The sequence below is a fragment of the Suricata suricatta genome, chromosome 11 (assembly GCF_006229205.1).
Source record: "Suricata suricatta isolate VVHF042 chromosome 11, meerkat_22Aug2017_6uvM2_HiC, whole genome shotgun sequence".
NCBI classification, from domain to species: Eukaryota; Metazoa; Chordata; class Mammalia; order Carnivora; family Herpestidae; genus Suricata; species Suricata suricatta.
Window position 1 is genome coordinate 78,909,732 of NC_043710.1, and position 24,855 is coordinate 78,934,586.

Consider the following 24,855-nt stretch of genomic DNA (forward strand, 5'->3'; position numbering starts at 1 on the left):
TAATTGGCCATACATTTGTGGGCCCAGTTCTGGGTTTTCTATTCTATTCCATTGGTCTGTGTGTCTGTTTTTGTGCCAATACCACACTGTCTTGATGATGACAGTTTTGTAGTAGAGGCTAATGTCTGGGATTGTGATGTCTCCCGTTTTGGTTTTCTTCTTCAATATTGCTTTAGCTATTCGGGGTCTTTTGTGGTTCCATATGAATTTGAGGATTGCTTGTTCTAGCTTTGAGAAGAATGTTGGTGCAATTTTTATGGGGATTGCATTGAATGTGTAGATTGCTTTGGGTAGTAATGACATTTTCACAATGTTTATTCTTCCGATCCATGAACAGGGAATGCTTTTCGATTTCTTGGTGTCTTCTTTCATAAGTTTTCTATAGTTTTCATCATATAAGTCTTTTACATCCTTGGTTAGGTTTACTCCTAGGTATTTTATGGTTTTTCATGCAATCGGAGAATGCAACAGTGATTCCATGTTCAGGCCGCTCTTTCTAGATTATGGGTATCCTTTCCTTATTACTACCGAGTTTCCTGCTATACACACTTTTTCCCATATAGATAATTTCTTGTTAGTTGATACTAATGTGATAATTCTATGAAGCATGCTATGTTCCAGAACTGTTTGGCATGCTTCATGTTCGTTCTGTATTCCCATTTTTCAAAAGTTAACTGAGGACCTACCTGTAACTAGGTCAATGTACTCACAATCAAGGTTGACTCTTAAAGAGTGCTTAATAAATGTTTTATTTTTTTGCATTGCATTCTCCCTTCCCACACATCATGCTTAGTTCTACCCCTTTCCCTTAGTCATGGTGTTCCCTGTTTCTAGAATATATTTGTCTCTTTAGTGTATGCAGTTCACATTCACCATCCAAATTCTGACTCATTTAGTTCTCAGGGATCTTTACTTTTTTCAAGATCCTGATGTATTTATAAGGAGTTATGCATAGTTTATCATGTAACTATTCTAATCAGTTTTGTCTTTCAATTTTTCCACGAATTTTAGCAGTGTTATAAGAACATCAAATATTCATTGAATGGATAAAATTCTCCTCTATTCACACCAATAGACATTTACTTTCTGGAAGGTTTAGTCCATGTCTTTGTTTTTTCCTTTTGTCACAGATTTCAACAATGTGCATGGCACTTACATAAGTACCTGGTGTTTGGATATGGGAGACTACAGGCTGTCTGTCTTTTGGGACTTTCATGGGAAAACATCTTCTCATAATGTGAACCGAGATCCACTTCAACCACAGGGAATACTATAGATTCAGATACAGAAATGTATTAAGTATTAAGTACCAAATGAGATTAATTATCTGTGTCAGTTTGGAGATATTAAAGGCTGTGAATTTTGAGCACTTACTATATGTAAGGCAGTAAAGTCAGTGTTTTGCATTCATCATTTTAGTCCTTAGAACTAAGTTCAGTTGTGGGGTAGATGGTGCAGCTCACCCTCAAAATGGTTACACAGCAGCTGTAGGAACAGATCCCAGTTTAAATGCAGGTAGTCTTGACATTAAATATGTGTACTTGTGCTGTATATTGTATATCATCTTATTCATCAGCATCATTATTGAGGAGTTTTCATCACTAGAGAAATAGCTCCCCGTTTAAGTTCACTAACTTTATGTATATTAGATGATGCTTGTTTCCAGCATAACGTAAACATTCAGTAAATGTTAGCCTTTATTGTTGCCATTTTTCCAAATTACACAGAAGTGTTCATGACACTGCCTTTTGCCTTATGCAAACTTAAGTTTAAAGCAGAATCAGCCATTTATTACCTCTGTAAAATCTGTGTGTGTGTGTGTGTGTGTGTGTGTGTGTGTGTGTGTGTGTGGGTATGTGTGTACCTAGGGTCTCATAAGGGCAAAGAAGATTTAGCGAGTGAGAATTAAAAGTGAGGTACTTGGCTATTTTTTCCAGTCATCTTGTTATGGTAGAATGCCTGCATAGTATATCTGGAGGGATTCTTGTCTGAGCTCACAAATGGGAATTAGGTAATGGATGTCAGAGGTATCTACAGTTGGTTGTCAATGTTATAGAAAGGATTTTGAGTATTGATCTACTTTGTATGTCTTTATGCAAGGATTTTAGTTCTTTTCAAGATCCATATCATTTTTCTGCAAATTGGAGAATGATAATCGTGGAAGGCACTAACACTCTAGATTTTACTTTTGTGTATACCGTCTTTGTGCATTTAGATATGGAATTTGGGAAATAAAACTTGACTAGAGAATAAGTTAGTGAAAATAAGTGAAACACTTCCATTGAAAATTTAAAATTTTTATATAATTTTAGACTTATGGAAAAGTTATAAGAATTACATAGGGAACTCCTTTATACTCTTTAACGTATTTTAAATAGAGCTATATATTTTTTTAAAAAGGCTTTCTCTTCCTCTTAGCACTTGCTAATTATATAATAGATCAAATTTTCAGTGGTAAATTATAATTTTGTTAACTGTAAATTTCTTCTCAACTTTATTGAGATATAATTGGTATACAATATTGTGGAAGTTTAAAGTGTACAGGTTGACTTGATACATATATGTATTGCAAAATGATTTTCATCATGGCACTAGCTAACACCTCCATCCTATCACATAATTACTCCTTTTTTGTGTTAAGAACATTTAAGATTCTGTTCTTAATTTTAATGCTTTCTAAAGGTTTTTTTCAGATGAAAATTTCCTCCCAGCATACTGTTTTCTTAGAATTGTCTGGCTCTTTCATTCAGTCCCTTGCTCCCATACTGAAAAGCTCTTTACAATATTCTCACAAATCCAAATTAAAATATTTATCTGTTTTAAAGTGTAAGTAAATCCCAGTTTGGAGTTTGGTGCTAAAATACTGTTCATTGAAATTAAATCAGGTACTATTTTAGTAGAGTTGGAAATATGTGAACATTCAGACAAATCCCGAGTGTAAAGAATCTAATTAAATAGAAAAAAAATGAGCCTTATTTTACTTTGCAGCTGTAGAGTAACATTCTAGTGCCAAATGGAAGAGCTTTTAATGGTTCAATTTTTAAATGATGCTTTAACTTGACTGCATTAAACTAGTGTAATTAAAGATATTTGTAAATTTAATATCTGTGCTACTTCTTAGTTAAATCTTAGGATATGCAATTAAATATTCAGACTAGGATCTCAACATGTGTACTGTTTTCCATTTTTATGTTATTGTTAGGATTGAGTAAAATAATTGGTGACAACAACTTTGTGAAGTAGAAAAATACTATACAACATGCAAAATATTTTTATTTTATTTACGATAGCTAACAGGAGAACAAAAGCTGATTATTGAAATAAGTTTAATAGAGGAGCTTTTTTTCAATATTTGCATGAAATTATAAGAAATTTAATATATTTGCATTTTTAATTTCAGATTCAAAATGCTAATGATGTATTAATTGCTCCACTTGAGAAATTTCGCAAAGAACAGATAGGTGCAGCAAAAGTAAGTGCTACATTTTATTATCCTTTAGATCTCCTCCTGATAAGTAAAAATGACATTATTTCAGATGTTAACGTTTTTGACATTAGAATGGCCTTTTAAAAAATTCTGTACATCATTTTTACTTTTTTTCACAGAGCCTATTACAAAGACTGGAATTCTTTTAATCATAAAAGATATTCCTGTCTTGAATACAGAGAGTGTGTTATAAGTGAACTGCTCCCATCTCAGCAGTGGTGAGAAATTAACTATTTTAAAGAGAGTGAAGTTAAAGTAAAATTAAGACACTTTGTTCCTAACTATATGAAATAAAAATTAGTATTTGGTATTTTGAAAACTTAGGTAGTAATAATAAAATAACTTTTATTATTTTCTTTATTTTTTCAGTATTAAATCAAATGTGTTTGTGACGAAACTTTAGATCTGTTTCTTAAGCCTTTGCATTATTGCTTAATCGATTATAGACCAATTATTATTTCCCTGAGCCCAGTAATTTCTGAAATTTATTCGCATCCTCATTCTTGACTCTATACCTACACTACCCGCTCAACATTATATAGGACATGAAATTTAGGGTTTCCAAAACGGAACTCATCATCTCCCATCCTTTTTCCAACTTTTCTCTATTTTGGTTTTCTATTTAGTCAATGACATAACCCTTCTCTATTCGAGCAGTATTGTATTTTTCCTTCTTTCTTCCTTCCCTTTTGTGTGAAATATTGAAATAGCTTATGAGGTTGTCTCCTTACTTTCATCCTAATTGGTTATCATATTTTTGCTGTGTTTATCCTTCTTCCATGATGAAATCTTCAGTGGTTCTCCTTGAGAGATGGTTTAATTCTGATAATGAAAGCTTTCCACAGTGTGCCCATTTGCAACATTTCAGTATACCTCCTTCCTCAGGGACAATTGTCCATTCATCTGTCTCTGTATATACTCTGTCTATGTCCGTGGCTTTGCCCAAACTTTTCTCTCCCTAGAGTATATTTTGCCCTTCCTTTGTTGAAGTCTTCTTAGCTCTCCATGACTTCATCCATATCCCAGCACCAGAAAGAAGATTTCCTCATTTCTCTCTCTCTCTTGTTTTTTTAAGAGAGAGAGGATGCATACCTGAGTGGGGGAGAGGGGCCACGGGAGGGAGAGAGAATCTTAAGCAGACTCCACACTTAGCACAAAGTCCGATGCAAGGCTCAATTCCATGACCCTGGGATGATGACCTGAGCCAAAATCAAGATTAGGATGCTCAACCGACAAGCCACCCAGGTGTCCTGGTCTTTCTTCATTCTATTTGTTCCCTTTCTGGAACTGATTATCTTTCTTATAGAATCAAGTAGTTTTTATGCTTATTTCCTATAAGAAGCTAACACAGTCTGTCTTGAATTAGAGTTTTATGTGCATTTCTCTACCAATTATAAGCAATTATCAAGTCAGGGACTAAACCAGAACCATTTTTATGTTAATAATTCAGCAGACATTTATCAATATCCTAGTTGGCCCACTTGTGGCAAGCATGGCGTTTGTTAAGACTAAGGGATACAGTTGTAAATACAACAGACTTGCTCTCTGCACTTGTGTTCCTTATTATCTTTTGTGGAAAGCAGGCACCAAAGTAATTACAAATGCACTGATGATTGTGATGCAAAAGTTAAGTGCACTTTGTGAGAGTATAATTAATAAAACTGACCATGTCTAGAGGTCCAGGAAACGCTTTCTGGAGGAAGTATTGGTTAAACAAAGAGCTGAATGATAAAGAAATAGCTAGAAGTGGGGGTTCAGAGGTGAGAAAGGAAGAATCTTTCATATTCCCAAAGAGGGAGCAGAGTGAGTATGAATAAAAGAGGATAGAGCCTAGCATTTTAGAAAAAGATCCAGGTTGTTAGAAATATAGAGGACCATAGAGACAGATGTCATGCACATAGCTTTATTAAGGGTCCATAGTATGTTGTTTCTTATTATGAGGTGATTGATAAGCCAAAGAAAAGTTGTAGCTAGATGAGTGATGTTATGTTTGCATTTTATTTATTTTATTTTAATGATTTATTTTATTTTATTTTGTTATTTTATTTTATTTTATTTATTTTTTATATTTGCATTTTACAATATTCCTCTAGTTGCATGCCACGCAGGGATTGGAGGGGGGAGGACTTCTTTGGGAAAAATAATTTGGGGGCTCTGGGATAATGACTTCAGATTCAGAAGGTGATAGTGGCTGTGGAGACAAAGGAATGTATTTCAGGGGTAAAATGGGAAAGGTAGGAAAAGGGTTACATAGTGGGAAGTGAGGAACAGGACATTTCAGAGATTACTCTTCAGGTTCTGAGTTACATAATTGGATGATTTGGGAGCAATTTACTGAGACAGGCAACATTTGTGTTTGAGTGGCAAAAATGAGTTTGGCTTTAGACATAATGAATTTGAGGTTTCTTCAAGACATTCAGGTGGAGATGTTGAGGTTGCATGTGTATATTCCGATCTGAATTAGAAATACACATTTGAGAATCATTGTCCTCTAGGTGGTAGTTAAATTCATGGGTAAAGTTAGATTCCTTCTGGGAAAGAATAGATCTAGAAGAAGACCTAGGTTCTATATAGTCTGAGAACTCAACATTTGATATTTTGGGAGAGAAAAACAGGACAGATAAGTATGAGGTTGAGAAGGAAGGGCAGAAGAAGGAAGAAAATAACAAGAATATGGAGCAAGGAAGAAATTTTTTCAAGAATTAAGAGTAGCTAATCTGTATTGACATCGATATTTTAGGGGTTTTCACTGAACTATTATATCTGTGACTTATTGAATTCTCACAAGCAACCCATAAGGTGAGTACAGGTATTAAACCTGCTTTTACAAAGAGGAAAATGATGAAGTGAGCACAACAGATCCTAGAGCTAGGAGGTCAGACTATGTATCTGAAATTAAGCGATTTTACCTTAGAGCCCGATTTACAATGTTTCACTTCACTGATTTTTTTATAAAATTAAAGAACTTTACAAAAATTCTTTAATATAGTATATTCCAAGTGTTTTGGCCCATTTAATTAGAATAACCTATACACAAGTGGACTTTACCTGTATATAGGTTATTCTTAAAGGTTTGGGTTAGCTATAGGTAAAAGAAGATGAATAATTATACCTGTTTTTATTTTTTATTTTATCTTTTTTTACTATTATTTTGTTTTTAAATATCTCAGTTGATGGACATATCAGCTGAAAACACATACAATATATATGTGTTTTGCCTAGTCACTGGGAGGTGTTTTAAACTTGATGTTTAATTAACTCAGATGAAATCTTGAACCTAAAGATTACAGCACTTGGCCTTTTGGTTGTGTTGATTCTGTGTACTTTATCTGCCTTATGCTTTTAAATACTAAATTGTAATCTGCTAAGTAATCCTTGTTCAGTAAAGTGAAATAAAAAACCAGTCATTTTCTTCTGAAATATATGTATAGGTCTGTTTTATTTTGGTATTGCAGAAACATCATGGTAGAAATAAAAATATTTGAAGGAGTTTATTTTTTTCTATTGCTTTACTCCCTGTTTTATTAGGTATCTTCTGGGTAATATATAGGTAGTTCTACAGATGACACTCTGCTGCTTCTTATAGTCTGTAGAATAGAGGTTTCCAACAAGTATTCAGGTTGAGGATCTGAAGGCAAGAGCGTCAGTTAAGTGTAGACTCTTCCACTGTAGTCAGTGACCTCCTTAGCTTGGGCCAAATGGAAAATGCTGAGTCAAAGTACCCCCCTGCTCACAATCAGATGATCCTATTTAACTGAAGTGGACAAAGTCTACCGACCACAAACATTTCCTTTTGTAGTGCGTTCTGTGGACTTTGAGACATCTGATACTTTGCTGTGGAACACGAGGGCCTGCGTGAGTTACAGTTGTGGGGAAGAAGCACCATTGAGAACCGTTGGATATGATTAACGGTAGGATTGCTGAACTAAAGGATAGAGATGGTTCCTATTTTTGAATAGCTGAAATTATTTATAAATAGTTGAAAACTGTATTTATTTAGAGGTGCTTAGTGTGCTGGTATATGCAGAATGGAATTGTTTGCAGTCCTAACATATTACGTGTGTCAGAGTATAGAATTGAATTTATTTTTTCTAATTTGTATCCTGTAACACTGCTGTTTTCAGTTCTTGAAATGCGTAGAAAATAGGTATCCAGAATGATTAATGCAAACTAAAATTTTCACAATATAAGTATATCCAGAGCAGCATTATAATAGAGCAATATGAAATATAACTTGGTTTCACATTTTATATAAATTGACAACTGTATTCGCTTGCATTCAAAATCTTTCCCTTGCTCCCAGTGAGAATTCATTTTTAAATCCTATCTATACTTGCCACACCTGTTCTTACGTAAACTGGTGACTCCAAAGTATAGGTAGAACTCTGTATCTGAGTTCCTACTCAAAGACAAATACATTAGGAGAAATAGTGTAAACATACCTACATACGAGCGAGTTACATATTTTAGGAGATGGAACCAGCTTTTAGGAGACCCAGGACCCATTTTTTACATATAAACAGACTGAGCAGCTGGTTATTGGCACAGTAAGGATTAGAACTCAGTTCCTTAGATCACTGGTCTATCACCTTTCCTATTACTCCTCTTTAGAATACTCTTTAAATATTTTATTTTCCTTATCTTTAGCAAACAATTGATTTGGTGTGCAATACATCTTAGTTATAAAAATGTTTCAAGTATGCCCACTTTGTTTCAAACTTGCCCACTTTGAATCAAGCCCAATTAATGTATTTAATTTGATTTTTAATTTTCCTCATCATACAGTAGGTGCTTAATACTGACTTATTTCATTAGAGATAAGATACCTGAGAAATACTGCCCATAAAAGACATTTTCATTTCTATGGGAAGCGTTTTTTTAAGACTTTACCAGCAAGTGCTATAGAGTCATACACAGTTGAGATCAAAACCTGATACATAATATTCATAGGAACTGTGAACTTGGGTAAGTTAACTACCTTTTTAAAACCTTAGTTTCCCTATCTGAAAAAAAATGGAGACAATAGGATTGATCTTCATAGGATTGATGTGGTAGCATAATTTTACATTTCATGTAAACTTCTCAGCATAATTTCCTCTACACAGTAACTACTAGGATGTTAATTGCTTCTATAGTTAATAATAATCAGTATTCACACTCTATACTTTTGTCAGTATTAACCAAAGTATTACAGTAAAAATAAGGTCATTGTTCATGTAGTTTAGTTTGTCCCCTTATTTTCTTTTATAGGCAGAGAAAAATCACTGTTGAATCGTTGACTATTAAGTACAGTTCAAAGGCTTACCAAGCAAGAGGGGCTTACCTGGACAGTAACTATAGTTAATAACACTATAAATATTATAATAATTAAATTAAATATATTATTAATTATTATATAATTAAAATAAATATAGTAAAATGTTGTGATATTGTGAACTACTATTACTTACAACAGTCCTACAAAGTAGGAAGTTAGGAAGTATCATTTTCCACAGGACTAGCCTGATACCTAGAAAGATCAGGTAGCATTGCCAGCAACCTAGAGGTGCAAGTGTACCTTTTAGCTAGAGACTCAATGCCAACCCTTCTGCTCTCTTAGTAATTTGGGCAGCATAATATACCTGCCTTTATCATAGGAATGTAAATGAGGGTTTTTTTTGTTTTGTTGTTTTGTTTTATTTTGTTTTTGTAGTTTATAGTGTGTTTTCACCATCCTTACAACATCCTTGTAAGATGACCATCAGTTCTAATGACCCGATTGCCGCCACTAGAAAACAAACCGGATCACATCCCCTGGAGACAGTGAGTCAGTAGTAGTCTCTTTACCTAACACAATGTACCATTCAGTGTCTCTACATGTTTCAAAAATTGCTCTTTTTTTTTTTTTTTTTTATGTCTCAGAGCTTACCAGTCCATTAGAAAAGCTGAGCCTCCTATAGTTAATTCTGGATAGTAACATAACCTAAAGGCCTGCAGCTAAACAATTCAAGTCAATATGTATTTATTACCTCACTATACGTTAGGTGTATATGTATATTTATATACATACATAGATTATTATAACTTTATTAAGTGGCTGTTATGTGCTCAGATAGGAGGATAAACTCTTGTGTTATATTTTTATTATAGTAAATTGAAGATAAGATTATCACTTTTTTTTCTCTTCTGATTATCCTTATGTTGATGCCTGAAGACTGATACTTAGGAAACATTTTAAGCTTCCGACAAATTGTATTTTTATCAAAGTCCTTATGCTAATTTTTTAGGTCAAATATATAGCTTATTGGTTATTAATTTACAAGTGTTTACATAATTAGTAATTGATTAAATGCAGTGAGGCCTCACTAATGACATTGATAAAATCTATCCTGAGAGAGCTAGAGAATGAAACATTGTTATTCAATAGAATTCTTCAGTGGTCAGCCTTTTTGGGTGGGAATCAAGCCTTTTTCCATGTAATGAAACCTTCCCTGTAGCAAATCCATTTGCTTAAAATTAACCTGGTGGAAGGAGAATCACCAGATAACTAATGAAAATTTTCTAGGTCCTTTGCTTTCAATAGGGACAACAGTGAGGAGTTCAGAAGTTCTTGAAAGTTCAGAGTTCAAATGATCTTGGAGTATCACCCCTGAGGACATTTCCCCTGTGACTTTTTATCTTCTCTAGCAAACAAGGTAGTTTCTTTGTCCAAATGCTGGCGTTTTTATCTGTAGATTCATTTTTTCCTCCCATCTACTGGCGGCCCTATTGCAGAAGAATTCGCTGTATGCGAATTTATGCTTTTAACTGACACTTTTCCTTACATTTTCTGCCTTTTTAATTATCCTTGAGGTGGTTGGGAAGCTATCAGTGATTACTTTTTTTTCTTCAAAATTTAAATGATTAGAAATATTCTGAAACACTTAGGAAACTTCATATTGATTCCTATGGAAAACTCAACACATAGAATTGGAAAACATTTTATTTCACACTTAAATATTAGAATTCAATGCAAGTTGCAGATACAAATGTGCACATTTAAAGCATCTGAAATGAAAGGGTTTGTAAGTCACGCTGTTTGAAATTAACTGGAGAGCTCTGATAAAATGACTACCCTCTGTGAGTAATACCCTCCTGTGTTTAATTTTATATGATAATAGTTGCTTGTTTATTGAGAAAACACACATAAATGTCAGAATTTATTTTCAGGGTGATCTAGGAAGGAAGAAGGGAGATGAAGGATTTTTCAAATAATTTTTATAGAATACTAATTTTTATATCTTAATCTATTCTTTAGGGTTGTTGGGAAATGAATTAAGTCGGCATTTGATTTTTAAAATATTTACTTATTTTTGAGAGAGAGAGACGATATGATCAAGGGAGGGGCAGAGGGAGAAGGGATAGAGGACCTGCAGCAGGCTCTAAGCTGATAGCAGCAAGCCTGATGCAGGACTCATGTGAGATCATGACCTGAGCTGAAGTCTGAAGCTTAATGGACTGAGCCAGCCAGGGGCCCCTTAGCATTTGAATTTTAATGATATTTCATTGGGCTATTCCTATTGCCTTCACCTATTTTTTATGTGTATCAGATTAGAATTAAAACTTTATAGTACATATTGAGGAATTAGAAACCCTCTAAAGATTATAAATCAGTGAGTTAATATTTAGGAAACTTTAATAGGTTTGAAAATTAAATTATGAAGAACTTCAGACTACTTTCCCTACAAAATTAATTAAACCTTTTGTTATACCTGAAATACAGAAATTTTCATATCTAGTCCAGCAAACAAAACAAGACAAAACAAAAGAAACATGTACTGAGTACCCATTGTCAAAGTTGCTAGGGTCCTTGTCAGGAGGTATTTGCATTGACTGAACATTCCTGTTATACATAGAGTTATTCTTTTTTTAAATTTTTTTAAATGTTTTATTTATTTTTGAGAGACAGAAAGAGCATGAGCAGGGGAGGAATATAGAGAGAGGGAGACACAGAATCTGAAGCAGGCTCCAGGCTCTGAGCTGTCAGCACAGAACCCGAGGCGGGGCTTGAACCTACAAACTGTGAGATCATGATCTGGGCCAAAGTTGGACGCTTAACTGACTGAGCCACCCAGGCGCCCCTACATACAGTTATTCTTAATAGGACAAGGTGTCAACTTAACAAACTCTAGTTTTCTATTAACAGTTTTAGCTTTTAAGTGTTCTTGCTAAAATTCAGCATTGAAAACTGAACTTGAAGCCCCAAAGGATCTCTGGTTATTTTAACATTAACATATTTTAAATATCAATAGTGACCTATAAAATTACCTAAGTTTTCATTGTTCATGTAGCACTGTTTATTCAGATCAAAATCAAATCTCAGCAGCAATTAAGATAGGGCATTTTGATTCCATACAGGGCCTGTTGACTGTGGATTTGATGATGAGACTTTTGCTGTGTTTCATTTACTTCATTCCAAAGTAATGAGATATTTTGGCATCCATATTTTATCATCTAATAACAGGTTCTCCTCTGCTTCTTAATCCTCAGTGCCCCTCTCTGAGTCATTAGAAAGTGGATTAGAATGCCATCATCCATCTTAAGTCATTGATAAGAAAAAAACATTCAATTGGACAGTGTTGATCTACTTTGTCAGGATGGTATGAAGTCTAGAGACACAAAAAATAAAATATGGTGCTTGTTTTCATGGAGCTGACAGTATAGCAAAAGAAGCCACAGAGAAACAGATAACTATGATAAAATGGACTTAATGATGCATCTGAAATATGCCCACGGTATTTACAAGCACAATGTAAGGAACAATTCATTCTTTTAATCAGGAGGAGGATGGCAAAGAGTTGTGATGTTCTGGCATCAGCAAGTGCAATGTAATGGCTAGCAGAAACTTTCCACTTAGTGCAAGATATAAACAGCATTTCAGGCAAAAGAGAAGAGTCATGATGCTGTCAAAAAATTGTGATGCGTTAGAAAATGGCTTGGAAACTTGATATATTCTGGTGTGATTAGAGCTGTTACCTTTAGCCTTTTTTTCTCCCTAATGTGAGCCACATTAAGACATGCATTTAACATAATAATTCAATGAGTACATATGCTAACATATTTCTATTACTACATATTTAATCTGGTATTTTCGATTGTACTCTATTTCATTCAAACAAATGCTGCCTATCACTCATGAGACTGGTTTTGTAACCCACCAATATCATAACCCATAATATGAATAAATATTGGACCATTGCTTAGCATGCAAATGTAGATGGAAGGTGAAGGCACATTAGTGAGAAATGAGGCAGGAAATGCTCAGTCGAGGAAGAATCATGGAGAGTTTTGTGCTGCACCAAGGAGAGTTTTTGGTGGTTGTTGTTGTTAATAATAGTGATGATGATGATGAACAGGATATAATAGATAGTGATCATACATGTCAGACCTATTCTAGCAGCTCACATAACATTTATTTCATTTTTACAACAACTCTATGAAGTAGGAGCTATTATTTTCATCCTCTTCTTACTTCAGTGAGTAAACTTGAGCCACAGAGAGAATAATGTCATTTGTTAAGGATTAGACAGCTGGTAAATGACAAAGCACAGGATTGAGCCCAGGCAGTGTGTCTCTAAGGTACCTGCTCCTGACCAGGATACTTGACTCTGCTACTCATATGGCAGACATAATACACATGTGGGCAGAGTCTTAGTCTGTATTTTAAGATAACTTATGAGCATGCTATAAGGCAAGAGTCTGAGAGACCAACTGGCAGCCAACGATTCATCAATATTTTCATTAGAATGTTCATGAAATCTTTTTCTACCATGAGGAGATCCAGTCATTTCTGTATTCCTGCCAGCCACACAGGCCTGGTAACCAGAAAACCACACCAGCAGGAGGGGAACCTTTGGCCTATGTCATATAAAGGTCTTTGCTGCAAACTACAAAGCTCTCGAATAATCCTCTCCCCTTCTCAAGTAGTTCAAAGATGATCCTCTTTGTTAGCCCTGAAGTTTCCTTAGGCCATTTCTTTTTTTAATTTTCTGATTTAGCAGCTCCTGCCATTGTAATGCTTTTCTTCTAAGTTATTTCTCCAGTCTACTACATCTTTCCTTTAAAAAAATTTTTTTCTGTCCTTTTCTTTGGAGATGAGAGGTTGATGTCCCATTTGTGAATTCAGCTGTTACCAAATCCCCAAGGAGTGATGGCCCAGGAGAGTGATCCCACCATCCTGTGTGATGTTTTCACCAGTTCCCGGGCAGAGCCAGTATCTCATTAAGGGACCCGGGTGACTCTATCCTCTTCTACCTCAGGATGAGTTTTCCACTCTGGAGAGTTTGACGAGGTCCTTTATTTCCTTTCCTGAGATTAAAATGTTAATTTCTGTTTTAAGGCCAAGATTGATAAACTTTAGGCCAAATCTGGCTCACTGCCTGCTTTTGTGTGGCTCTTGAACTCTGAATATGTGTGGTTTTACATTTTTAAATAGTTTCTAAAAAATTAAAAGAGCAGTATGTTGTGATGTGAAAATTATGTGAAAATAAGATTTCAGTGCTCATAAATAAAGTTTTATTAGAAGACAGCATTGCTCATCTGCTTCTTTTTTTCCTGTGGCAGCTCTCACCTTGTAACAGCATAATTGAGTAGCAGTTGTGTCAGAGACCATGTGGCCCACGAAGCATAAAATATTTACTATTTGGCCCCTTGCAGAAAAAAATTTACAATGCCTAGTGTAAGTCTTGAAAAAATTTTCAATTATAACCTCTGTAGTCTTTTAGGGCTTCTTACAAATGTGGACCTTCTCTGGTGTCAGACTTAATAAAGTGAAGTTGATGACTTGGCTTCCTAGGTTAGAAAACCACAGAATTTATAGTAAGATAAAATTGAGTGTGACTTTGAACAGATTAGTGGTTAAAAGTCATGTTTGTAACATAAACACCAAGATTTTTTATTTCAAGCATATTTTATCTTACTGGTAATCTTTTGTCTTTGATGCCAAATCTCAATTTGCCAAGTCTCAATTTAGAGCTATGGGTTTTTGCATATGACAATTTAGAAAAAGATGAAGAATCCTTTTTTACTTCTGAAGTGGAATATATTTAAATAGTTAGGAGATGGCCATGTAAAAACCACTTTACAATTGCTTGCTTTTGCGAAGACTTCACATCACAACTGAAACTGCTAAATATGTGGACAACCCTCCTCCCAACAGTGTTATTTTAAGTAAGACTGTGGTTAAATCTCATTACAGATTTAACTTTCTTTTGTTTGTGTGTACCATTCCTACACTATACAAAAGCAGCAAATAGAAATGGAAAAGATTGTTTTGGTATTTCGGGATTGTATGATAAGGTGACTCATTTGGTAACCAAAATTATTGAAATTTGTGCATATGTTTGTAAAGACTTAGCAGTAAATAACAAGTATGTTTGCAACTGGACAAATATACTGAGAGAAATAGGGTAAGGTCTACCATTTTTATTCACAATAATAAACAGCTCTCTCTGACTTTATTAATAGGTTTTACTGAATACAGTTTCTTACTGTTCTGGTTTTATAGTAGATTTTGTGTCTTTCTCTTCTGTATCCAGTCAGTAATAATATGAAGCCAAACTGAAAGTTCTCCCGAGACCATGCAGCCCATGCTTGCATTGAGAGCCTGATGATTTACTGCCTCTGAGTTGGAGAGATGACCTCTGCAATTACTGTAGAAACCCAGTGAGAAGTGAAGTGAGCTCACTGTAGAAAGATTTCAAGCATTGAAAAAACTTGCCTTATTTGGTAAATGTGGTTAACTGGTCCCAGCTGGTAACACTGGTGAGCTCATTGTGAGATGCATTGTCTCTTTAAGCCAAATTCTTGATTTTTTTTTAATCCATTAGAATTAGAATGTTAAATGGTATTTGTTTAGTATTTCTTGTGGTGCCATGGACTAACATCTGAAAGAATAGTATTCCCTTTTGAACACTAAGCTCAAATGCATTGATATTTTAAAGTTTTTCTGTATGTATTTTCTGGTCTGTTATGTTGTTTATTTCTCCCTTGGGAAATTTTGGTTTTGATTTATTCCTCGAATAACAAGACTCCTTTTGGAAGAAAATTCACATGTATTGAGTCTTTACTATACATTAATACTCATAGACGGCTACTCTATACTCATTAGGATTTTAGGACAAAATCTCTTAAATACCTACTCTTTAATTAACAAGTAGCACTTAAGGTTTAGAAAAGAAAGGCTGTGCTTCGAATTCTGTGTCTTCCTTTCTCTCTGCCCCTCCCCCACTCATGCTCTGTCTCTCTCAAAAATAAACATTAAAAAATTTTAAGAAAAGAAAAGAAAAGCAAGCCTTCTCTTTAAAATTTCTACCTGCAGTTTGGTTGTATTCTGTATTTTCAGAGTTTTTTTTCTTTTTCTTTTGGAGTAAGAAGCATAGGCTTTTGAGACTAATAGACTTGGGTTTTGATTCCTGGGTGTATCATGTGTGAAACTGATGACTTCAGAACAATTCTTTAACTTTGATGGCAGTAAAAGGCAATACCTATTGGAGGTGCCTAGTATAAAATTGCTGCTTAAAAAATGTCAAATCATTCTATTCCAGCACTGAACTAATTGCAGCTTTTCCTTGGCCTCGCTTTGTTTTTTCACTTTTTAAAATTAATTAATTATTTATTTTAAAATTTACATCCAAGTTAGTTAGCATGTAGTGCTACAGTGATTTCAGGAGTAGATTTCTTAATGCCCCTTACCCATTTAACCCCCCCCCCCACAGTCCCTCCAGCAACCCTCAGTTTGTTCTCTATATTTAAGAGTCTCTTCTGTTTTGTTCCCCTCCCTGTTTTTATATTATTTTTACTTCCCTTCCCTTATGATCATCTGCTTTGTATCTTAAATTCCTCATATGAGTGAATTCGTATGATATTTGTCTTTCTCTGACTGACTAATTTCACTTAGCATAATACCCTCTAGTTCCATCCACGTAGTTGCAAATGGCAGGATTTCACTCCTTTTGATTGCCGAGCAACACTCCACGGTATATATATATATATATATACACACCACATCTTTCTTATCCATTCATCTATCGATGGACGTTTGGGCTCTTTCCATACTTTAGCTTTTGTTGATAGTGCTGCTGTAAACAGTGGGGTGCATGTGTCCCTTTGAAACAGCACACTCTGTGCCTTGGATAAATTCCTAGTGCAATTAACTAGGTCATAGGGTAGTCCTATTTTTAATTTTTTCAGGATGTTCCATACTGTTTTCCAGAGTGGCTGCACCAGTTTGCATTCCCACCAGCAGTGCAAAAGAGATCCATCCTCTTTCTCCACATCCTCTCCAACATCTGTTGTTGTCCGAGTTGTTAATGTTAGCCATTCTGACAGGTGTGAAGTGGTATCTCGTTGTGGTTTTGATTTGTATTTCCCTGATGATGACTGATGTTGAGCATTTTTTCATGTGTCAGTTGTCCTTGACCTCACTTTTAAACTGCCTCCTTTGGGGCGCCTGGTTAAGCGTCCGACTTCGGCCCGGTCATTATCTCATGGTTCATGAGTTCAAGCCTCATGTCAAGCTCTGTGCTGACAGCTCAGAGCCTGGAGCCTCCTTCAGATTTTGTGTCTGCCCCTCTCTCTACCTCTCCCCCACTCATGCACTGTCTCTTTCTCTCTCAAAAAATGAATAAACATTAAAAAAATTAAACTATCTCCTTTGGATTATATTTATAGAACCTGCCTGATTCTCTCTGCCCCATCATCAGTTTTCCATGCATTTTCCATGCACGAGGATGAGAGAGAGTGTTCTCCATCTCCTTATCATTCAAATATACTGTAGCAGTGCCAACTAGGAGTTTATTAGTAATGCAGAATTTTTAGTTCCACTCCATATTTGTTTGATTAGTATCTTCATTTTAACAAGATTTCCAGTTGTTTCATGTGCACAATAAGTTTAGGAAAGCATCTATCTGTATCATTTCTTTGAGATCGACAGCTCTAATGAATGTGGCCATATCTATGTTGGAGATTATCCCTGAATTTCCAATAACTTCAGAGAGGTATGACCCAGGAGAGGACTTTGAAAGCATATTTTTTTCCCCTTCTGTGCTTAAGTGTCAATTCTGCCCATACATAAACTTCTCTCACTATACCACCATCTTCTCTGACTGGATTGTAATTGTAAACTCCTTCAGCAAAGGATATTGTTTGCTTCTTTATTTTTGGTAAAGATATTAAGTGCTTATCAATGTTGCTATGGGTTTCTTATTGGGCACAAGATCACAGACTGGTATCACCATTCCTTTTTGGCCGATTCCCGTCTTCCACCCTTAGTTCCCCATCTACTTTGCCACTTATATTTTTGTCAGGCTTTGAGCTGGTGAATTCTGGTTGGTTTTAATTCCTTTTATCCTGCTATAGCTATACTATAGTAGCTTTTTCCTCCCTTTCTTAACTGATAATCACCTCTTCCTCATTTCTTCAAGCTGCTTTATGCATCTTTCAGATCTTCATCTTTTACAATTTCCTTTCTGTCCTCATTACAGTTTTCAGGTGAAGAAGTCATTTGGCAAAAGGATTAAAATCTATAACAAAAATCTTTTGGGCTCAGATTATAAGATCTCTTATACTGGGATCTATGGGCTTTAACAGTCACTGAACCCTTGTCCTACTCAGCACATAGCCTCTGATCTTGGCTCTGAGTTATCTTTTTACATGTCTGTCTTCATCTCACCACTGAGCTCTTGGAAGACAGATTTTTATTCATTTTGATATGCACAGTGCCCAGCACAGAGTAACACAGTATAAATATTGGTATTGATATATCATGTCTGTTTGCTCATTAATAGCAAAATTCCAAAGACTGAAGGCATTAGATGCTTGATTTAGGAAAACTGCATAGAGAAGAATGTTAATAAAAACAGTACATCCAAACAAAGGGACAGGTTTAAAACTGGGGTCTAGAAGAAGGATGGTAAGAGTCTTTGTAAGGTGCTTGAATAAATCCAGACGTGAGTGTGGTTCTCAGGCTGCCATATATTTTTTAGAAATAACATCTGGAGTAGTTTTTCATGTCTGGACAGTACTGAACATTTTAACGCTGGTAAGTGAACACTTATGACAGCAATCTCTGAAGTTAGTTTTTCACCCATAAAAGTCATCTTATGAGCAATGTTAATAAGCATAATTATAATATTTTTAAATGTTTATTTATTTTTGAGAGAGAGTGTGCACATGCATGCATGTGCGCATGGGCAGGGGAGGGACAGAGGGAGAGGGAGACAGAGAATCAGAAGCAGGTTCTGTGCTGTCAGTGTAAACCCTGATGTGGGGCTTGAACTCACAAACTGCAAGATCATGACCTGAGCTGAAGTCGTAAGCTCAACTGACTGAGCCACCCAGGTGCCTGAACCTTAAGCAGAATTAGAATGAGAACTATGAGAGTGGCTGTTTCTCTCTGATTTCATTCACTTATATCATGGAATCATGCCATATATGTGGCTTCCCATTATATCCTCATTATAGGATATAATATCCAGTTGTTTAGTATCTTGATCATAACTTAAAGTCTACCAACTTGGGATTGGTATCATTTGGTTTTATTTAGTTACTGTAAATCATTCAGGTTATCATTTCAGCAGCATTCAAAATGATAGTAATTAAAACTCAAAACTTCTTTTAAAAGCAGCAAGTTTTTTGTTGTATATGGTGATGGTTTAGGCATAAGCCGCATCAGTCTTTTTGCTGTAATGTACCAAGGTTTTGGGTAGCATTCTTTCTTTTAATCTTTTCTATTTATTTTTAGTTTCAGCTTCATTTAGAAGCTAAGAATTTATTTTTGTAAGTAATTTTATTATACGCCTAGTAAACTCAAAAGATCGTGAAAGAAATCATTTGCTACTTGCTAGCAAATTGGTTTTAATATGTTACATAGAAGCCAAAATGGAATCATTTGATGATGAAGTCACAAAAATGAAACAAAACAGAACTATAGCACTTTGTCTGCTATTTCGTTCAGGTTCTGTCTCCCTTCCCATCTCTCTCAGTTTCTTTTCTATTATGACTTTACTATAGGGAAATTTAACATTCTTATTTCAGGATACTTCTAAATCTTTCCTCGGCAATCTCCTCCAGACAACTAAGAATCAGAAAAAAGAATTTCTGGACTCAGGAGAGATGTGGAGTTTTCTTAGGGCACAAAGAGAGCTGAATTGTACTGGAAGGCCACACCCCAGTTAGAAGGCTAAAAATAGTGAATCTTAGAAATGCCATGGTAGGTAGCGAGCCTGAGAGGCTGTGTAGCAGTGAAAAACTGCACATCTCTGGATCATATAATTTGTGTCAGTGTCCTTGCAGATTCAAATTCAACCATTTCTCTCTATCTGATCCTCCCTGACCATGAGCCTGAGATATGGGTGCACAAGTGGCTTGCCTCAGAAAGTTTTTCCTTCCTTACTAGGTATGTGGCATATACCCGGTTGCAACATTCGATCTGGCAGTGCCCAAAGATGACCTGGTTTGATCATACATAGATGAAGTGGAATTTATTCAATGATGGAGTTGGGGTGTGGATTCTGATAGATTCCAAGGACTACCTCCTGCTATGCCCTGTGGGAGTAGCTTTAGGAAGGTAAACAGCCATTTTCCCTTCATGCCTGACACAGCATAAATCAAGGTAAACAGTCCATAGATCAGATCCTCTGATTTTATCAACTCAGTTGCAGCAAAGAATTTAGGGAGCCAAGTGTATTGGTTATGTTACATTGAATTGATTTTCTGTAGAGTCTTACAGACTCTTTAATGACAAGAAATCAGGTAGCCGATTCTTCTGAGGCATGAGACAAATGAGCACAGATAGCACTCTGCTGACGTGTATTTTTTTTTTACATACCTTCAAGCAGTTAATTCTGATACTACCTGTAGAATAGTGTGAGATCTCATAGATTAAGCATTCAGTCCTACACACCCAACCCCAATCCCCCCGCTTTCAGATGCCAATCACAAGTCCAGGTTGTTGCCTGTACTTATGACCCACTGGCTATGAATTGAAGCTTCTCATGACCCCTGCTTTAGGTTTGATTAATTTGCTAGAGCAGCACACAAAACTCAGAAAGACATTTTACTTACTATAAAAGGGGTAGCTCAGGAACAGCCGAATGGAAGAGATGCATAGGGCAAGGAATGTGGGAAGGAGTTTGAAACTTCCATACTCTCCCAGCAGCTCTATGTGTTCATCAGTATGGAAGCTCTCTAAATCTCATGTTTGCATGGTTTTATGGAGGCTTCATTATATAGGAATGATTGATTGAATCATTGGCCATTGGTTATTTAATTCAGTCTCTAGGCTTTCTCCCCTCCCTGTAAGGACTGAAGAAGGGAAGAAGGGTAGGACTGAAAATTTCAGCCCTCCAATCACATGGGTGGCTCCACTGGCAACCAGTCCTCATCGTAAGGGACTTTGCAAATTTGCCTTACTTAGCTCAGGTATGGTTGAAGTGGGCTTGTTATGAATATCAAGACATATTTAGCATTCTTTTTTAAAATTTTTTATGGTTTTTATATATTTTTGAGAGACAGAGACAGTGCGAGCAGAGGAGGGTCAGAGAGAGAGGGAGACACAGAATCTGAAGCAGGCTCCAGGCTCTGAGCTAGCTGTCAGCACGAGCCCAACATGGGGCTTGAACCCATGAACCGTGAGATCATGACCTGAGCCAAAGCCGGATGCTTAACCGACTGAGCCACCCAGGCGCCCCCATATTTAGCATTCTTAGGAAATTTCAAGGTAGTTTTAGGAACTCTGTGTCAGAAATCAGGATGGAGTCCAAATCTATATTTATTATTGTAAGACAGTATCACAGTTCTCAGGCTCCACAAGAGGAAGCATTACTGAAAACAGGGCTTAATTGTAATTCCAAGAAAATGTTTCATAGGGATTTTATTCACAGATGAATCAGGAACAAATGTGTGTTTGGCCCATAGCAAGTTTCTTTCATTCTCCTGTTTGTGTCTCTCCTCCCCCTCATCTCTCAGTTTGTCTTATTTATATATTGTCTTCCTATCATTAGGTCTAAAAACATTAACCTGCTCCATGGCAGGTATGGATTTTTCTTAGACCTGGAGGTACAAAGGTGAGTAAGCCATAGGAAATAACTCAAAGTCAGCAACTATTAATGGGTAAAATAGAGACTGTTCATGTATGTGCCATGATAAATGCTGAGTTAGAGGTATAGGTAGAGGCAAAGTGCTTTGAGGACACAAATGGGCACTCCATCTAAGTGGATGTCTAGTGTTTGAAAAGGTGATGGTAGAGTTGTATTGATGGATAAGTGAAAGTTAGCCAGAGGAAGAAGGGTCTTTCTGTCAGAACAAAGAGCATAGGCAAGGCAGGGAAGAGATTATAGTGGTGTGTGGGAAGAACTTAAGGAATGTTGGTATGACTGGAGCATAAGATAGGAAGTTGGAAGTGTTGGAGATAAGACTAAAGACAGATGGAAGTGGTGCATTCTCAAAGGACTTGTTTGCTTTGTTAAGAGATTTGGACTTTCTTCTTTATCTTTGGAGAACCATTTACATAGGGGAACATGATAAAAAGAACTGTGTTTTAGATTAATTATTCAAACTAAAATGCTGATAACAGAGGAAGGACCAACACCTGCAGGAAGACCAGGTAATTTTAGCTAGGAGACAGCAAACTCCTAAATTATTGCAGGGATTTTGAAATATATTCTAAAATTTCTTCTACTTCTATATTTTGGAGGCAAAACTCATAAGTAAGGACCTATGGATGTAAATGTTTAAGGAAAAGGAGGAATCGGAGAGAATGACAGGTTTCATGATCTCATTTCATGGAACAACCATAAAAATATCCTGTTTTTTTTCTACCTAGAAACCTCTGTCATTTTTTATGCCTAATATCACCCCTCATGTCCATAAAACCACCAACTCATGGAAGATTTATTGAATTGGTACCTATGTACTTATTCTTGTATTGTTTTATTTCAGGCCCCAATTATCTTTTGCCCATACCTCCGCTCTCAAATGCTTCTCAAATGCTTCTTTCATTTTGCTACCACAGGAGTCTTCTTTAAAATAAGTGTGATCTATTTATGTCTTCTGCCCATTTCTTCACTGGGTTATTTGTTTTTTGGGTGTGGAGTTTGGTGAGTTCCTTGAGGATTTTGGATACTAGCCCTTTATCTGAAAAGTCATTTGCAACTATCTTTTCCCATTCTGTTGGTTGCCTATTAGTTTTCTTGATTGTTTCCTTTGCAGTGCAGAAGCTTTTTATCTTGATGAAGTCCCAAGAGTTCATTTTTGCTTTAATTTCCCTTGCCTTTGGGGATGTGTCCAGTAGGAAATTGCTGCAGTTGAGGTCAAGGAGGTTGTTCCTACTTTCTCCTCGAGGATTTTCACCAAATTCCATACCCAAAAAACAAATAACCCAGTGAAGAAATGGGCAGAAGACATAAACTCTTCTCCAAAGAGGACATCCAGATGGCCAACAGGGACATGAAATGATGCTCAGCATCATTCATCATCAGGGAAATACAAATCAAAACCACACTGAGACACCACCTCACACCATTCAGAGTGGCTAAAATGAACAAATCAAGAGACTATAGATGCTGGCAAGGGTGTGGAGAGACGGGCACCCTCCTACACTGTTGATGGGAATGTAAACTGGTGCAGCCACTCTGGAAAACAGTGTGGAGGTTCCTCAAAAAACTATCCATAGAACTCCAGCAATAGCATTGCTAGGGATTTACCCAAGAGATACAGAAATGCATAGGAGCTCATGTACCCCAATGTTCATAGCAGCACTGTCAACAATAGCCAAAATATGAAAAGAGCCTAAATGTCCATCACCTGATGAGTGGATCAAGAAGATGTGGTATATATATACAGTGGAGTATTACATGGCAATGAGAAAGAATGAAATCTGGCCATTTGTAGGAAAGTGGATGGACCTCGAGGGTGTCCTGCTAAGCGAAATAAGTCAGGCAGAGAAGGACAGATACCGTATGTTTGCACTCATAGGTCTAACAGGAGAACAGGAGAAACCTAATGGAGGACCAGGGGGAGGGGAAGAGGGAAAGAGAGTTGGGGAGAGAGAGGGATGCAAAACTTGAGAGACTATTGAATACTGAAAAGGGAACTGAGGGTTGAAGGGGAAGGGACAGTGAGGAAGAGGTGGTGGTGATCGAGGAGGGCCTTGTGGGGAAGAGCACTGGGTGTTATATGGAAACCAATTTGACAATAAACTATTTCTTTTAAAAGAAGATGGATTAACTAAAAACAAAACAAAAAACAGAGTAATGAAGAAATAATACTATCTCCAAAGATAGCAAAAACAATTCTTTGATTGCAGCCCCTATATTGTGTGAATGGTTGTATAGAAATGTTAACAATCTTAAAATGCATTGTTTTGATGTTATTGAAAAAAAGAGTTTAAGAAAGAAAAGTTTGTAGAGAGTTCAGAAATATAAGGAAAAGGAAAAAATTCACTTTCCCAACACCCAAAGAAAACATCCTTAGGTTTTCAAATGTATGCCTATATATATATATATAATTTTAAAACTTAATTAAAAGCATACAGTAAGAACAGCATGGACCATCTTAAAAAAAACAAATAAAATAAGTTTGATCTTTCTCTGTTCCTCATCTTAACTCCCAGTAAAATATCTCTGAATAATGTGAACATGAAGTATAGGGTCTAGGGTCTAACATTTTTAAGGATGTCCAGAAGTATTGACTAGCCATGATTTATCTCTCAAATTGTGTTTTTGGTTTTGGCCCATGTAAATCAAGAGATTTACATTGATCATGAGCTGGTCACAGCTGCTTTGCTGATACATTCGATTGTTTTTTGTTTTGCTTTGTCTCTTTCCTCCACTAGGCTATGAGGGACTCCAGCATAGGCAGGTATATCTTGTTGGTGTATGGATTTTAGTGTTCTGCATACTTAGTATTCATTGAATAAACCAGAATATTTGGTGGGAAGGATATCCTTTCTTAGGTGATCCCCAGAGGAAAGCACTAAAAGGAAAAATGTACAGTAAAATGTCCTGAGCTGAAAGCACTGTGTAATAACGGGCAGAGACAGTGGACACATTGAACAGATAAGCCTTTCACTTTATGTCTTTTGGAATGAGCACGACTGGGGCAAGCTAGTTGTGCCCTGGGAGGAGAATGTTGTGAAAACAGATGCTTTAACTTGTGGCTTTTTATCTGTATCAAATTATAACCAATAGCAGACTGTTTCTTGAATATTATCTTTGCTAATCAATCAGTTACATTGATTCAAGTTTAAAAAGGTGGTGCTAAAAGCTTATCTCTGATGCAGACTGTACAGTCTGGTGTTCAGGCCTGTGTTTAGAAAGCATAATTAAAAGAAGCCATCTTTATAAATATAC

At 36.0% G+C, this 24,855-nt stretch overlaps 1 protein-coding gene across 1 annotated transcript in view; it reads left to right on the forward strand.

Moving 5' to 3' along the window:
* The window catches only part of ARHGAP42 (Rho GTPase activating protein 42), a 276,802-nt gene that overhangs the window by 142,852 nt on the left and 109,095 nt on the right, over positions 1-24,855 (forward strand). The window contains exon 4 of the mRNA XM_029957571.1: positions 3,401-3,472. Within this exon, the coding sequence (XP_029813431.1) occupies positions 3,401-3,472 (72 nt within the window). The remainder of the gene's footprint in view (positions 1-3,400; positions 3,473-24,855) is intronic.